The sequence below is a fragment of the Balaenoptera ricei genome, chromosome 10 (assembly GCF_028023285.1).
Source record: "Balaenoptera ricei isolate mBalRic1 chromosome 10, mBalRic1.hap2, whole genome shotgun sequence".
Lineage (NCBI taxonomy): Eukaryota > Metazoa > Chordata > Mammalia > Artiodactyla > Balaenopteridae > Balaenoptera > Balaenoptera ricei.
Genome location: NC_082648.1, coordinates 46,387,638 through 46,406,216, shown reverse-complemented (window position 1 = coordinate 46,406,216; position 18,579 = coordinate 46,387,638). Strand labels below are relative to the sequence as shown.

Genomic DNA, 18,579 nt, shown 5'->3' with positions numbered 1-18,579 from the left:
CGAGGAAGCACAGTGTTTCAAATAAGATGACCTCACAGATGCACACCAAGACACATTAAAATGAAAATATCAACTATTAAAGATAATGAGAGAATCTTAAAAGCAGCAAGACAAAAGCAACTAGATATGTTCAAGGGAACTTGTATAAGACTGTCTGCTGACTTTTTAGTAGAACATAGGCAGGCCAGAAAGGAGTAGCATGAAGTGAGAGAGTGGCGTGGACTTATATATACTACCAAATATAAAATAGATAGCTAGTAGGAAGCAATCGCATAGCACAGGGAGATCAGCTCAGTGCTTTGTGACCACCTAGAGGGGTGGGATAGGGAGGGTGGGAGGGAAAGAGATGCAAGAGGGAGGAGATATGGGGATATATGTATATGTATAGCTGATTCACTTTGTTATAAAGCAGAAACTAACACATCATTGTAAAGCAATTACACTCCAATAAAGATGTTAAAAAAAAAAGAAAGAAAGTAGTAGCATGGGCATGATATATTAAAAGTGATGAAAAGAAAAAACCTACAACTAAGAATACTCTACCCAGCAATGTAATCATTCAGATTTGAAAAAGAGATAAGGATTTTTCCAGACTAACAAAAGCTAAAAGGATTAAGTATCACTAAATTGGCTTTAATGTTAAAGGGACTTCTCTAAGCAGAGAAGAAAAGGCTACACTAGAAATGGGAATATTTTGAAAGAAAAAATGTCATTGGCAAAGAAAAACATATATTAAAAGTAGTAGATCAACCATTTATAAAGCTGGTAGGAAGACCCTCCCATCAGGAAACTTGCACAAGCCTCTTAGATAGCCTCATCCACCAGAGGGCAGACAGCAGAAGCAAAAGAACTACAATCCTGCAGCCTGTGGAACAAAAACCACATTCACAGAAAGATAGACAAGATGAAAAGGCAGAGGGCTATGTACCAGATGAAGGAACAAGATAAAACCCCAGAAAAACAACTAAATGAAGTGGAGATAGGCAACCTTCCAGAAAAAGAATTCAGAATAATGATAGTGAAGATGATCCAGTACCTCAGAAAAAGAATGGAGACAAAGATCGAGAAGATGCAAGAAATGTTTAACAAAGACCTAGAAGAATTAAAGAACAAACAAACAGAGATGAACAATGCAATAACTGAAATGAAAAATACATTAGAGGAATCAAAAGCACAATAACTGAGGCAGAAGAACGGATAAATGCCCTGGAAGACAGAATGGTGGAATTCACTGCTGCAGAATAGAATAAAGAAAAAAGAATGAAAAGAAATGAAGATAGCCTAAGAGACCTCTGGGACAACATTAAACGCAACAACATTCGCATTATAGGGGTCCCAGAAGGAGAAGAGAGAGAGAAAGGACCCGAGAAAATATTTGAAGAGATTATAGTCAAAAATTTCCCTAACATGGGAAAGGAAATAGCCACCCAAGTCCAGGAAGTGCAGAAAGTCCTATACAGGATAAACCCAAGGAAAACACACTGAGACACATAGTAATCAAATTGGCAAAAATTAAAGACAAAGAAACATTATTGAAAGCAGCAAGGGAAAAACGACAAATAACATACAAGGGAACTCCCATAAGGTTAACAGCTGATTTCTCAGCAGAAACTCTATAGGCCAGAAGGGAGTGGCATGACATTTTAAAGTGATGAAAGGGAAGAACCTACAACCAAGATTACTCTACCTGGCAAGGATTTCATTCACATTCGATGGAGAAATCAAAAGCTTTACAGACAAGGAAAAGCTAAGAGAATTCAGCACCACCAAACCAGCTCTACAACAAATGCTAAAGGAACTTCTCTAAGTGGGAAACACAAGAGAAGAAAAGGACCTACAAAAACAAATCCAAAACAATTAAGAAAATGGTAATAGGAACATACATATCGATAATTACCTTAAATGTAAATGGATTAAATGCTCCAACCAAAAGGCATAGACTGGCTGAATGGATACAAAAACAAGACCCATATACATGCTGTCTACAAGAGACCCACTTCAGACCTAGGGACACATACAGACTGAAAGTGAGGGGATGGAAAAAGATATTCCAGGTAAATGGAAATCAAAAGAAAGCTGGAGTAGCAATACTAATATCAGATAAAATAGACTTTAAAATAAAGAATGTTACAAGAGACAAGGAAGGGCACTACATAATGATCAAGGGATCAATCCAAGAAGAAGATATAATAATTATAAATATATATGCACCCAACATAGGAGCACCTCAATACATAAGGCAACTGCTAACAGCTATAATAGAGGAAATCGACAGTAACACAGTAATAGTAGGGGAATTTAACACCTTACTTACACCAATGGACAGATCATCCAAACAGAAAATTAATAAGGAAACACAAGCTTTAAATGACACAATACACCAGATAGATTTAACTGATATTTATAGGACATTCCATCCAAAAACAGCAGATTACATTTTCTTCTCAAGTATGCATGGAACATTCTCCAGGATAGATTACATCTTGGGTCACAAATCAAGCCTCAGTAAATTTCAGAAAATTGAAATCATATCAAGCATCTTTTCTGACCACAATGCTATGAGATTAGAAATGAATTACAGGGAAAAAAATGTAAAAAAACACAAACACATGGAGGCTAAACAATACATTACTAAATAACCAAGAGATTATTTTGAAGAAATAAGAGGAAATAAAAACAATGCCTAAAGACAAATGACAATGAAGACACAATGATCCAAAACCTATGGGATGCAGCAAAAGCAGTTCTAAGAGGGAAGTTTATAGCTATACAAGCCTACCTCAAGAAACAAGAGAAATCTCAAATAAACAATCTAACCTTACACCTAAAGGAACTACAGAAAGAACAAACAAAACCCAAAGTTAGCAGAAGGAAAGAAATCATAAAGACCAGAGCAGAAATAAATGAAAGAAAACAATAGCAAAGATCAATAAAACTAAAAGCTGGTTCTTTGAGAATATAAACAAAATTGATAAACCATTAGCCAGACTCATCAAGAAAAAGAGGGAGACGACTCAAATCAATAAAATTAGAAATGAAAAAGGAGAAGTCACAGCAGACACCGCAGAAATACAAAGTATCCTAGGAGACTACTACAAGCAACTCTATGCCAATAAAATGGACAACCTGGAAGAAATGGACAAATGCTTAGAAAGGTATAACCTTCCAAGACTGAAACAGGAAGAAATAGAAAATATGAACAGACCAATCACAAGTAATGAAATTGAAACTGTGATTAAAAATCTTCCAACAAACAGAAGTCCAGGACCAGATGGCTTCACAGGTGTATTCTATCAAACATTTAGAGAAGAACCTAACACCCATCCTTCTCAAACTCTTCCAAAAAATTGCAGAGGGAGGAAAACTCCCAAACTCATTCTCTGAGGCCACCATCATCCTGATACAAAACCCAGACATAGATACTACAAAAAAAGAAAATTACAGACCAATATTACTGATGAATATAGATGCAAAAATCCTCAACAAAATAATAGCAAACAGAATCTAACAACACATTAAAAGGATCATACACTGTGATCAAGAGGGATTTATCCCAGGGATGCAAGGATTCTTCAATATACGCAAATCAATCAATGTGATACACCATATTAACAAATTGAAGAATAAAAACCATATGATCATCTCAATAGATGCTGAAAAAGCTTTTGACAAAATTCAACACCCATTTATGATAAAAACTCTCCAGAAAGTGGGCATAGAGGGAACCTACCTCAACATAATAAAGGCCATATATGACAAACCCACAGCAAACATCATTCTCAATGGTGAAAAACTGAAAGCATTTCCTTTAAGATCAGGAACAAGACAAGGATGTCCACTCTCACCACTATTTTTCAACATAGTTTTGGAAGTCCTAGCCATGGCAATCAGAGAAGAAAAAGAAATAAAAGGAATACAAATTGGAAAAGAAGAAGTAAAACTGTCACTGTTTGCAGATGACATGATACTGTACATAGAGAATCCTAAAGATGCCACCAGAAAACTACTAGAGCTAATCAATGAATTTGGTAAAGTTGAAGGATACAAAATTATAGGGAGCATTTTCTTTTTTCAAATTTTATTTATTTATTTTATTTATGGCTGTGTTGGGTCTTCGTTTCTGTGCGAGGGCTTTCTCTAGTTGTGGCAAGTGGGGGCCACTCTTCATTGCGATGCACGGGCCTCTCACTATCGCGGCCTCTGTTGTTGCGGAGCACAGGCTCCAGACGTGCAGGCTCAGTAATTGTGGCTCACGGGCCCAGTTGCTCCGTGGCATGTGGGATCTACCCAGACCAGGACTCGAACCCGTGTGCCCTGCATTGGCAGGCAGATTCTCAACCACTGCGCCACCAGGGAAGCCCGAAGGATACAAAATTAATGCACAGAAATCTCTTGCATTCCTATACACTAATGATGAAAAATCTGAAAGAGAAATTATAGAAACACTCCCATTTACCACTGCAACAAAAAGAATAAAATACCTAGGAATAAACCTACCTAGGGAGACAAAGACCTGTATGCAGAAAACAATAAGACACTGTTGAAAGAAATTAAAGATGATACCAACAGATGGAGAGATACGCCATGTTCTTGGATTGGAAGAATCAATACTGTGAAAATGACTCTACTGCCCAAGCAATCTACAGATTCAATGCAATCCCTATCAAATTACCAATGGCATTTTTTACAGAACTAGAACAAAAAATCTTAAAATTTGTATGGAAACACAAAAGACCCTGAATAGCCACAGCAGTCTTGAGGGAAAAAAACGGAGCTGCAGGAATCAGACTCCCTGACTTCAGACTATACTACAAAGCTACAGTAATCAAGACAATATGGTACTGGCACAAAAACAGAAATATAGATGAATGGAACAGGATAGAAAGCCCAGAGATAAACCCACACACCTATGGTCAACTAATCTATGACAAAGGAGGCAAGGATATACAATGGAGAAAAGACAGTCTCTTCAATAAGTGGTGCTGGGAAAACTGGACAACTACATGTAAAGGAATGAAATTAGAACACTCCGTAACACCATACACAAAAATAAACTCAAAATGGATTCTAGACCTGAATGTAAGACTGGACACTATAAAACTCTTAGAGGAAAACATAGGAAGAACACTCTTTGACATGAATCACAGCAAGATCTTTTTTGATCCACCTCCTAGAGTAATGGAAATAAAAACAAAAATAAACAAATGGGACCTAATGAAACTTCAAAGCTTTTGCACAGCAAAGGAAACCACAAACAAGACAAAAAGACAACCTGCAGAGTGGGAGAAAGTATTTGCAAACGAATCAATGGACAAAGGATTAATCTCCAAAATATATGAACAGCTCATGCCACTCAATATTTCAAAAACAACCTAATCCAAAAATGGGCAGAAGACCTAAATAGACATTTCTCCAAAGACATACAGATGGCCAAGAAGCACATGAAAAGGTGCTCAACATCACTAATTATTAAAGAAATGCAAATCAAAACTACAATGAAGTATCACCTCACACCAGTTAGAGTGGGCATCATCAGAAAATCTACAAACAACAAATGCTAGAGAGGGTGTGGAGAATAGGGAACCCTCTTGCACTTTTGGTGAGAATGTAAATTGATACAGCCGCTATGGAGAACAGTATGGAGGTTCCTTAAAAAACTAAAAATAGAATTACCATATGACCCAGCAATCCCACTACTGGGCATATACCCAGAGAAAACCATAATTCAAAACGACACATGCACCCCAATGTTCATTGCAGCACTATTTACAATAGCCAGGTCATGGAAGCAACCCAAATGCCCATCAACAGACGAATGGATAAAGAAGATGTGGTACATATATACAATGGAATATTACTCAGCCATAAAAAGGAATAAAACTGGGTCATTTTTTGGGACATGGATGAATCTGGAGACTCTCATACAGAGTGAAGTAAGTCAGAAAGAGAAAAACAAATATCGTATATTAACGCATATATGTGGAACCTAGAAAAATGGTACAGATGAACCGGTTTGCAGGGCAGAAATGGAGACACAGATGTAGAGAACAAACGTATGGACACGAAGGAGGGAAAGCAACAGCGAGTGGGAGTGGTGGTGTGATGAATTGGGAGATTGGGATTGACATGTATACACTGATGTATATAAAATGGATGACTAATAAGAACCTGCTGTATAAAAAAATAAATAAAACTCAAAAATTCAAAAAAAAGACATGTGAAAAAGAAATTCATATTTATTTAGGATTTATTTATTTAAGGATTCATCTACTGATAACTAAGAAGCAGCAATATGATTGCTTTATGAAAACTGTGTAATTGATAGAATTGCTTCATGGTGTCCTAACCTACACAACTAATGAATGAATCATTATAAACATTTTATGACATACAGTATTATAGTCATATTCATAATACAGTATCAGAAACATTGTTATATTTTTTAAAACCCACTTACCTATGATGCTAATATGCGGTTTCTCCAATTACAAGAGAGAGAGATACACGTATTGTACCATAATGTAATTCTTTGAAAGCAAAGTTATAAAACAGTAAGAAAATTTACACATTACTAATTCTATATTAAATATCACTCACCTTATTCCTATGTAAGGATAGGCTATCCACTTCAATGCAAGTTTTGCACACAGCATTCTGTATGATGAATACTTAGGCAATGATGATGATGATGGCACAAAAACAACTAATACAGTTCTTGCTGTACAGTTATTAGAGTTTCACACAAAGACATACATACACAGCAGATAAGTTTATTAACTGTACAGCATGATGGTTATTATTCATTAAGCGAAATGGATTATCATAAAGGCCTTCATCCCTTTTGTCTTCACGTTGGGTGGGCTGAGGAAGAGGAGGAAGAGGAGGAGTTGGTCTTGCTGTCTCAGGGTGGCAGAGGTGGAAGACGTGGAGAGGTGGAAGAGGGGGCAAGAGAGGCAGGCACCCTCAGTGTAGTTTTACAGAAATACATCATAATTTCTGTTTGACAGTTTTGCTTTTTTATTTCTCTAAAAATGTTTCTATACAGTAGCAATCCCTCCTCCATCTTTTGCTTTAGTTTCAGTTCCTGTATAATAGAAAGGTTTATGTCCTAAAAGAAGTCAAAAGCAGTCTTAAATAATTGGAACCCTTCTGCCAGATTGTCTAATGTCAATTTGTCTTCTGGCACTGCTTCTTCTACATCTTCATCCTCATCATCTGGCACTGGTTCAGAAGCACTCATCTCCGTCAAATCATCTTCTGTTAACTCCTCTGTTGTGGTGTTTATTAGCTCTTTTTTTTTTTTAAACATCTTTATTGGAGTATAATTGGTTTACAATGGTGTGTTAGTTCCTGCTTTATAAAAAAGTGAATCAGTTATACATATACATATGTCCCCATATCTCTTCCCTCTTGCATCTCCCTCCCTCCCACCCTCCCTACCCCACCCCTCTAGGTGGTCACAAAGCACTGAGCTGATCTCCCTGTGCTATGCAGCTGCTTCCCACTAGCTATTTTACGTTTGGTAGTGTATATATGTCCATGCCACCTCTCACTTTGTCCCAGCTTACCTTTCCCCCTCCCCATATCCTCAAGTCCATTCTCTAGTAGGTCTGCATCTTTATTCCCATCTTGCCCCTAGGTTCTTCTGACCATTGTTTTTTTTTCTTTTCTTTTTTTTTAGATTCCATATATATGTCTTAGCATACGGTATTTGTTTTTCTCTTTCTGACTTACTTCAGTCTGTATGACAGTCTCTAGGTCCATCCACCTCACTACAAATAACTCAGTTTCGTTCCTTTTTATGGCTGAGTAATATTCCATTGTATGTATGTGCCACATCTTCTTTATCCATTCATCTGTTGATAGACACTTAGGTCGCTGTCATGTCCTGGCTATTGTAAATAGAGCTGCAATGAACATTGTGGTACATGACTCTTTTTGAATTATGGTTTTCTCAGGGTATATGCCCAGTAGTGGGATTGCTGGGTCGTATGGTAGTTCCATTTTTAGTTTTTTAAGAAACCTCCATACTGTTCTCCATAGTGGCTGTATCAATTTACATTCCCACCAACAGTGCAAGAGGGTTCCCTTTTCTCCACACCCTCTCCAGCATTTAATGTTTGTAGATTTTTTGATGATGGCCATTCTGACCAGTGTGAGATGATATCTCATTGTAGTTTTGATTTGCATTTCTCTAATGATTAGTGATGTTGAGCATTCTTTCATGTGTTTGTTGGCAATCTGTATATCTTGTTTGGAGAAATGTCTATTTAGGTCTTCTGCCCATTTTTGGATTGGGTTGTTTGTTTTTTTGATATTGAGCTGCATGAGTTGCTTGTATGTTTTGGAGATTAATCCTTTGTCAGTTGCTTCATTTGCAAATATTTTTTCCCATTCTGAGGGTTGTCTTTTGGTCTTGTTTATGGTTTCCTTTGCTGTGCAAAAGCTTTGAAGTTTCATTAGGTCCCATTTGTTTATTTTTGTTTTTATTTCCATTTCTCTAGGAGGTGGGTCAAAAAGGATCTTGTTGTGATTTATGTCATAGAGTGTTCTGCCTATGATTTCCTCTAAGACTTTGATGGTGTCTCGCCTTACATTTAGGTCTTTAATCCATTTTGAGTTTATTTTTGTGTATGGTGTTAGGGAGTGTTCTAATTACATTCTTTTACATGTAGTGGTCCTGTTTTCCCTGCACCATTTATTGAAGAGGCTGTCTTTTCTCCACTGTATATTCTTGCCTCCTTTATCAAAGATAAGGTGACCATATGTGCGTGGGTTTATCTCTGGGCTTTCTCTCCTGTTCCATTGATCTATATTTCTGTTTTTGTGCCAGTACCATACTTCCTTGATTACTGTAGCTTTGTAGTATAGTCTGAAGTCAGGGAGCCTGATTCCTCCAGATCCTTTTTCCTTTCTCAAGATTGCTTTGGCTATTCGGGGTCTTTTGTGTCTCCATACAAATTGTGAAATTTTTTGTTCTAGTTCTGTGAAAAATACCAGTGGTAGTTTGATAGGGATTGCATTGAATCTGTAGATTGCTTTGGGTAGTAGAGTCATTTTCACAATGTTGATTCTTCCAATCCAAGAGCATGGTATATTTCTCCATCTATTTGTATCATCTTTAATTTCTTTCATCAGTGTCTTATAATTTTCTGCCTACAGGTCTTTTGTCTCCTTAGGTAGGTTTATTCCTAGATATTTTATTCTTTTTGTTGCAATGGTAAATGAGAGTGTTTTCTTAATTTCACTTTCAGATTTTTCATCATTAGTGTATAGGAATGCAAGAAATTTCTGTGCATTAATTTTGTATCCTGCTACTTTACCAAATTCATTGATTAGCTCTAGTAGTTTTCTGGTAGCATCTTTAGGATTCTCTATGTATAGTATCATGTCATCTGCAAACAGTGACAGCTTTACTTCTTCTTTTCCAATTTGGATTCCTTTTATTTCTTTTTCTTCTCTGATTGCTATGGCTAAAACTTCCAAAACTCTGTTGAATAATAGTGGTAAGAGTGGGCAAACTTGTCTTGTTCCTGCTCTTAGTGGAAATGGTTTCAGTTTTTCAGTGTTGAGGATGATGTTGGCTGTAGGTTTGTCATATATGATCTTTATTATGTTGAGGAAAGTTCCCTCTATGCCTGCTTTCTGGAGGGTTTTTAGCATAAATGGGTGTTGAATTTTGTTGAAAGCTTTCTCTGCATCTATTGAGATGATCATATGGCTTTTCTCCTTCAATTATTAGCTCTTGAATTTCTCCAAGATCCATATCTTTTTTTTTTAATGTGTGTTTCCCATGTTTATTTATTTATTATTTTTTAAACATCTTTATTGGAGTATAATTGCTTTACAATGCTGTGTTAGTTTCTGCTGTATAACTAAGCGAATCAGCTATACATATACACATATCCCCATATCCCCTCCCTCTTGCATCTCCCTCCCACCCTCCCTATTCCACCTCTCTAGGTGGTCACAAAGCACTGAGCTGATCTCCCTGTGCTATGCAGCTGCTTCCCACTAGCTATCTATTTTACATTTGGTAGTGTATATATGTCCATGCCACTTTCTCACTTTGTCGCAGCTTACCCTTCCCTCTCCCCGTGTCCTCAAGTCAATTCTCTACAAGATCCATATCTTGAAACACTTGACCCACCTCACCACCTTTTCTTCCATATCCTCAATATCTTTCATGATTTTCTTGATTGGCTCTGTTATAAATCACGTGAAGTCATGCACGACATCTGGACAGAGTTTTCTCCAGCAGGAGTTTACTGTTTCAGGCTTGATGGCTTTCACAGCTTTTTCTATAACAATGATGGCATCTTCAATGGTGTAATCCTTTCAGACTTTCATAATGCTCTGTCTGTCGACATTCTCTTCCATAGCATTGACAATCTGTTCCATAGGGTATCACGTATAATGAGCCTTAAAGATCCATATGCCCCCTAATCAAGGGGCTGAATTAGAGATGCTGTGTTCAGGGAGCAAGTAGATGCCTTTGGTGTTTAACTCATGGGTTTCTGGGTGGCCAGGGACACTGTCCAATATCAAAAAAAAAAGTTTAAGGCAGACACTTACTGGCAAGGTACTTCCTGACTTTAGGGACAAAGCATCAACTGAACCAGTCCAGAGAAAAAGAGGGTACTTGTCTAGTCCTTCTTGCTGTACAACCAAAAGATTGGCAGCTAGAGTTTATCTCTTCCCTTTAAGACTTGGGGGTGAGTAGTTTTATAGCTAAGGACAGTCCTGATCATAAACCTGAATGCATTTGCACAAAACAGTAGGGTGAGCCTATCCATTCCTGCCTTAAATCCTGGTGCTTGCTTCTCTTCCTTACTAATAAATATCCTTTGCGGCATTTTCCCCCCAGAATAAGGCACTTTTATCTGCTTTAAAAACTGGTTCAGGCAAACATCCTCTCTCCTCAGTGATTTTCTTAATGGCATTTGGGAACTCATCTGCTGCCTCTTGGTCAGCAGAAGCTGCTTCCCCTGTTATCTTGACACTTTTTAAGCCAAACCTCTTTCTAAAATTATCAAACCATCCTTTGCTGGCATCAAATTCTCCAGTTTTAGATCCTCCACCTTCCTTTTGCTTTAAGTTGTGGTGTAATGACTTCACTTTTTCTCAAATCATATCAGAGTCTATAAGATATGGCTTTCTTATAGCAATCCTACACCCAATAAAAGCTGCATTTTTAATACGAGATAAAGTATTTCACAAAAGTGCAAGGTTTTCATGCCTGCTGGCATAGCTACTGCAACAGCTTCACAAATTTCTTTTTCTTTTTTTATAGTAGTCCTTACACTGGATTCATTCATCTTAAAATGGCAGACAGTCATAGCTACAGACCTCAATCTTCAGTACATACTAAGCAATTCAACTTTTTCTTGTAACGTCATGACTATTCTCTGCTTCTTAGGAGCACTTCTGACATCACTAGTGGCATTTCGTAGGAGTCCCATGGTGTTATTTAAGTTATTCAAGGTATTGCACTAAACATGATGAAAAATACATGAGAACTGGGAAAGATCACTTTTTATTGTGGTACCCAGTTCACTGGAAAGACTAACTGCTCACACGGAGATGATTAGTGTCACATGGTGTTTTTAAGTGGATACTCACAGCATTTGAGCTCAACACAACAGCAACAGGAGGTGGCTACAAAATTATTACAGTAGTACAGTATGTACTACAATCAATTTCCTGTAGTTATGATTTAATACTGCATCTTTATGTTTTTTATATTTCTCTCAACTGAGAATGGTGCCAAGTATGGTCTGTAAGTGTGTGCCTCAGTTTTGATAAATTTTAACTTTTTATAATAGATTTGTGTATATTTTATGGTAGTAAATGATAAAATAGAGTAGTATCTACATACATTTTATGTATTCATGACATACCTAACTTTTTCTTAATTTTTTCAATATTTCTAGGCTACATAGTACGTCTGCAAGTTTTGTCGCAAATATCAAACAAATTTCTAATACATTTATTGAACAAAAAAATTCGTGTATAAGTGGACCTGCACAGTTTAAACCCGTGTTGTTCAAGGTTCAACTCTATAGTCATATACTACAGTACTGGGGTTAGGGCTTCAAAATATGAGTTTTGAAAAACATAATTCAGCGCATAACACTTTCCTTTTCTTGTCTATTGCATTAGCTAAGACTTACAGCTGGATGTTGAAAAGGTTTTGTAGTGGGGACTTCCTTGCCTTGTTCCTAATCTTAGCAAGAAAGCTTCTGGTTTCTCACCGTTAAATATGATCTTAGCTCTAGGTTTTTGGTAGATGTTACTTTTCAAGTTAAGGAAATTCCCTTCTATTTGTAGTTTGCTAAGAGCTCCTTTACTTTTTATGTGTTTGTACCATCACCACACACATCATTCAAGTTAAAAAAGATGAGACACACCTCTTTTGGTACACTCCCCTCATACTAATCAGTTATTATGTTCTGTGTATTTCACCTGTCATTTTTAAATAAGCCTTTTAAAATTTACATTGGCATACTTCAAGCCCCATCAATAATATAAAGTGATACAGCAGTTTCCCTGACTCCAATCTTATGTCCTTTAAATATATTTTCCATATAACCCTAAGAAGACTTTCCCTGATCACCAACACCCACTCTCAGGCACCCCACCTTGCAATCTCTATGTTTATTGTTCGCTTACAATAAACAATAAAATAAAATCTCCAGATTTTAATTGTCCAAGGATCTGATTCCCACATTAAATTGTAAATTCCCTAAAGAATAAGGTTATTTATACCTGAGCCTACCACAAGACCAGAACATATTACACAGAGAGTAAATAAAATTAATCGAATGAATGAAGATACAGAGACATAGTAAATTTTGGGTCACAGTCTATTTTGATGAATGCCTGACTTCTATACTTTTATTAAAAATTCTTTAAATAATTAATATAGGAAAGAATTATGAAGATCCATTTGAGGGAATGATTGCTCACAAATGTTTGTATATCTCTGTCCCCCACTTTGGTTCTTTATATTAGGATCAAGCAACAAAGCAGGGCCTCAGACACACTCAATATACAATTTCCCAAGTTAATGCCTATAATGAAGATTATTTATTGTTTGTTTCTTCTTATTACTTCTTCTTGATAGAACATGTATAAAATAGTGAAAATTCAACAATGATTGTAAAAAAATGAGTCAACAGAAACCTCAGTTAAATAGAGTTGGAAGCTCAGAGAGAGGGGAGCTGTCACGCCCAACAACAAAAACAGAGCCCAGCAGGAAGGACAGAGACACCTCTTCCTTCCTGTCAAGGACTCAGCCAATGAAAAGCCAGGGACCCTTTGTTCACTATAGCACCCAATCTTTCTTTTTCCTTCTTTAAAAGAGTTCTCCTTCCCTTGCCATTCAGGGACTTACATGTGTCTTGCCATGGTTGCAGACCCTGAATTGCGGTTCTCTGCTGCTCCCCAGTAAACCCATGTTTGCTGGAGAAATACCTGGCAGTCTGTTTGTTTCAGGGGAACATTTCGGTGGCCCATACAGGGACCAGAGAAGACTCCCGACAGTTCTGGGACAGGTGAGCAAACAGGTGCAGTACCCTCATATGAGCCCATTGTTGCTTACTGTTTTTCTCACCTACCGTGGAGTTTGAATGTGTGGCTTTCTCCTGGATCTGAGCTTTCACCCTCTTTGCATTTGAAGATCTCTAGGCTTTATTTGGGATCTATTTAAAGGTTTTATCTTTCTGGTTAAGGCGTTGTTCTTTAGGTTAGTACTCATTTGGCACTTTGGTAAGATTTGAGATCAGACTGTTCCACTGAAACTGACTAGCCTTCAGCCTATTCCCTGCAGAACGGGGGCTGCTTCTCCTAAGGTGGCTAGTCTTCAACCCATTCTTTCAGGACCAGGGCTTTTTTTCTCTAAAATGATGCTGTGTTTTTCATCCTTTGATCTATTCCTTTGGAAGGGCTACACAAGAAGAAGATTCCTCTTCTTCCCTGGCAAAGACTCAGCCAATGAAAAGCCAGGCATTCTGTTCTCTATAGCCCTCCCAACTTCCTCTTCCCTCTATAAAACTGTTTTCCTTCCCTTGACGTGCAGGGACTTGTGTGTGGCTCACCATGATTACAGACTACAAATTGCAATTCTCTGCTGATCCCAAATAAACCCACCTTTGCTAGAGAAATATTTGGCAGTCTTTTTGTTTCAGGTCAACACCATTTAATATGCTAGAGAAACTAGTAATAAAATTGAGAAATATTTTACTTTAAAAAATAAGTTGAACACTTCTGTCAGTGACCAAAATGTGCAAGCAAAGGAGCAATTCCAGAGACTAACATCAGACAAAATAATTGCTTAAACGCTATAATAATATATAAAAATAGTGTTCAGCAGTATGCCATAAAAATAAATAGAAATCAATTCCGTGAAATAAAATGTTATTTGAGATCAGTGTGAAGATTCACCTTGAAAAATGCTTCTCTAATGTCCGGAACATCTCCAATATCCAGGACATTTAAGATTGACAATGTCTCAGATGGAAAAAAAAAGTAATATATGGGAAGGATACATTACCTTAAAAAGCTTTCAATAATATTTTTATGATACTTGGGAGAATAAGTTTCATCGATGGCCAGGAGTACAAAATAATCAGCCACAACATCATTAGTGGAAGAGAAAGAATAATCACAGAATAGTACTTTTCTTCTCCAAAAGTTTGTTTAGAGCCTCTTTGACATCTTTGTTTCTCAAAGAGTAAATCAAAGGATTCAACATGGGAGTGACTAGGGTGTAACATAATGAGGCCACTTTACTCAGCTCAGGATATCTGTCAGGAGTGAGATACATAAAAAATACAGCACCATACAGTACACCCACGACTCCCAGGTGAGAGCTGCAGGTGGAGAAGGCTTTCTTACGTCCCTCAGTGGAGGGTATCTTTAGAACTGTGGACACGATATACAAATAAGAAACAATAATAACTATGATGGTAGGCAAGATAATGATGCCAGATAAGGAGAAAGAAACCACTTTATGGATGAAGAGGTCAGAACAAGATAGTCTCTCAAGTGGGCGAGTATCACAGTAAAAGTGGTCAATGGCCCGAGAAGCACAAAAGGATAAAGTAAATGTCATGCTGGTCTGAAGAATTGAGCTGATGCAGCCACAAAAATAGGAACCAACCACCAACTGAGCACAGAGACGTGTTGACATGTGGACAGAGTAGAGGAGTGGGCTGCAGATGGCAATGAAGCGGTCGTAAGCCATGGCTGCCAGGAGAAATCCCTCAGTCACAATGAAGAGGGCAAAGAGAAAGAGCTGGGTCACACAGCCTGCAAAGGAGATGGACTTGCTCTCAGACCAGAAGTTGATCATTGCCTTGGGTACAATAACAGATGAACAGAAGAGATCAATGAAGGAGAGGTTGCCCAGGAAGAAATACATTGGCGTGTTCAGCCGGGGATCGGTCATAATGATGAACATCATGCCAACATTCCCTAGAAGGATCATGGCATAGACAAGCAGAAATAGCAGGAAGAGGAGAATGTGGAGCTCTGGGCGGACCCTGAAGCCTACAAGAATGAAGTCAGTCACTTCTGAGCGATTGCTTGTTCCCCTGTCAGCCATGCCAGAAACCTGCTGAGAGGCACAAGGCAAAATAAACAAATGAACTCTTGGCTTTCATCCTAGCTACAAATAATCTCTTACAGTATTAGTATTCACAAAGCTATTCTAAAATCATTATTTATTTTAACCTTAAAAATTGCAGTGACTTAAATTTAAGCCAGCTGCAACGGATGAGGAACCAAAAGGTTAGTTTTATGTCCTAATTCATACAAGTGGTGGAATTAGAGCTTTTTCCTCTGAGTCTAATGCCATGCCTTTTCATCCAAATACCTTTCACATTTGCAAGTATCACTTCTGTATATATTTCCAATTTGTGATTTATGCAATAAATTTAATGTCATGAAATGGTGATTGGGAGAGAGCACAAATATTTCAATAAATGACATTTTTAAGCAATTTTGGTGTCTGGGTTTAGAGATATTAGGGGCTTCAGCTGTCTAGTTTAGGAAAACTTAGCTTGGAGAGCTTAAGTACCAGCAGATACAAAGAAAGTGACTGAATTTTAAGACTACTTAAAAGGTGCAATTACTTTTTGTGGGTAATGGAAACTTTCAATTCCGATGTAAGTTATATACTTACAAAGAAAAAGTTGTGCACAACCAAGCACAAAAATTATTAGCACTTGCATGCTATTTGTCCAGATGAGCCTCAAAACCCCTTTCATAAATACAATCTCCCTGCATTTCCTCAACTGACAGCTCATAGTTTTTAAAGAAAAAGCCTTACACTGACTAGACAGAAGAATTTCTTTAGAAATGGATACTAAACAAAAGATACATATGAAGAAATTTTTGATTGAATTCTTATTTACCCTGGATATAACCTTCACAGCCATCATTAGTTCATTTACTAGACAGCTCAAACAAGATTTTGAGCTCATGGTCCCTCTTTCTCTCCCCTCAGGCCTTTATATGCATGACTCTGCTTAGACAACAATAATAATAGCAAACATTATGTGGCACCTTTTATAGGCTACTTTTCTAAATGCTTTCATAGTAGCTCATTTAATACATACAACAATAATATGAGCTGAGTACTATTATAGTCCCCAGTTTACAGTAAGGAAAATGAGGTACCAAGAAATATATGTTGAAAGCCACATACTAGGGTCAGAACTGGAATTTGAAGCCAAGAAACCTGGCTCCAGAATCCATGCTCTTAATCACTATGTGATATCTATCACCTTTGATAAAGAAATCTGAGAGAAATGTAATATTTTGCCTAAAAAAAGATGACTTCCAGGAAAATGGCATGATGTCTTCTTGATACATTTTTGTTATGCGCCAGCTCCATCAAAAATTAAATATTCAAATAATTATAAAGGAGCAAGATTTTAAAAAGATCATACTTAGGGTCTGAGGAAGTATAAGCTATTTAGGCAGTGAAAAGAAACTAAAGTAGTTGTGAAATCTTTTTTGAAAAATGATATATTTTATTTATATTTCTTTAATCTTGCCTAGGGGCAAGGAAACAGATCATTTTAATTTTTGAGATTTACTCCTATCAAACTCATTCCAATGTTAATAAGTTTATGACTGAAGCCATTTATGCCTGGAAAAGGGAGAGTTTTTCCCAGGGTAGCCAATAGACAAGTAGTCAGTTTGTGATTTATTATTTGTCAAAAACTCACATTTGAAATTTTACTCTTACCTTATATTGTTGGGTAATTTGTCATATTCTGTAAAAGGAAGCAGCAGAATTCTGATGTTTTTGTCTTGTTATTAATTCTAGAAAGAGTAAACATAAAGTTAATTAATGACTATGTTACAACTACAAGTAATGAAAAATCATTATGTCAAGATAAAATGAACCCCTTCCCCCCAAAAAAAATTTCCAAAGGTGTGTTCATTATCCCAGTTTCATATTCTTCCCATAGAGAAAATAAAGTTATTTTCCCTATTGCTCTATATAAACTACTCTCCTTTCCTTTAGTAGTTGATATTGGAAAATGTTATCGTCCTTTGTAAAAAGAGAAACAAGTGAATTTTCCAAATGATGCTGGGCTAACTCTGAAATATTTCCAGGAATTATATTCTGTAGTTATGCAAAGTGAACCTGAGGAATCAATCTGCAGGATAGTCTCTCTCCTGCGTTCTTGGGTGCTTGAACGCTTTTAAGAAGGAAAATAGATTGTCTTAGATATCCAAGTAGAGGCCCTGAATCATCTGGAATCTCTGATAATCTGCCAAAATATCAGCAGCGGTTATTTATAATGGCTTTGGTTTTGACATAACAATGCACATTTTTCAAATAATTACAGCATTGAGGTTCCCCTCACCTTCTGGGAGATAGTCCTCCTGGGAAAGAAAGAAGCATAAATTAGTTATTAAGATACCTAGGCTCCAGAGCCAAGGTCCATGAGGAACACAGAGACTCCAGATTTTAAAAAGAAAAGAAGAAAAGAAAGAAAGAAAATGGGAACAAAAAGGAGCCTAAGCCTAATAGGAGTCAAAATACTTACAAGAGCTGTTTTCTTATTGTGAGAATCCTTTGGGAGGGACCAAAACCATCTTTCAGTCTTAATTTCTTCACTGAAAAGGAGCATTTCAATTTATCATTTCAGCAAAGTTTTTGGTAGGCAAATAGAAATAGATATGAAAGGAAATATTATATTATGAAACATAACTTACAGGGAAAATTTGTTCCTATCCGTAAAGTTCATTTCATTTTTACTCAAAACTCTCCATATTTATTCTTTAGATACATTGTGTCAATAATAATTGATAATAAAGAGTACAGCAGCATGACTAAGATGTGGGGCAAAGCCCAGTAAGTGCCCCCTAATTGGTTAAGTAAAGGATAGATAATGATTAACTATATCTAAAGATAGGTTCACTTTGTAACTTTAATTGATTCAAAGATGTTTATCCAGATGTCATGTATTAAGTTAATTTCTCAACAGTCATTATATACACTTCAAAATAATTTTTAAACTGTTTTATACCAGTCAAGAAAATCCCAATTTGTATTTG

The 18,579-nt window shown here is 36.9% G+C and overlaps 1 protein-coding gene across 1 annotated transcript; it reads right to left on the bottom strand.

Annotated features, from left to right (window-relative positions):
* Nucleotides 1-14,665: 14,665 nt before the first annotated feature.
* Nucleotides 14,666-15,664, bottom strand: LOC132372559 (olfactory receptor 9K2). Its single transcript, XM_059934639.1, has one exon. It carries the CDS (start codon nucleotides 15,605-15,607, stop codon nucleotides 14,666-14,668), a length of 942 nt encoding a protein of 313 aa, XP_059790622.1. The 5' UTR covers nucleotides 15,608-15,664.
* Between the last annotated feature and the right edge of the window lie 2,915 nt (nucleotides 15,665-18,579).

Bases quoted from the DNA above. Each gene is read 5' to 3' on its own strand.
- LOC132372559 (XM_059934639.1), bottom strand. From the start codon at position 15,607: ATGGCTGACAGGGGAACAAGCAATCGCTCAGAAGTGACTGACTTCATT.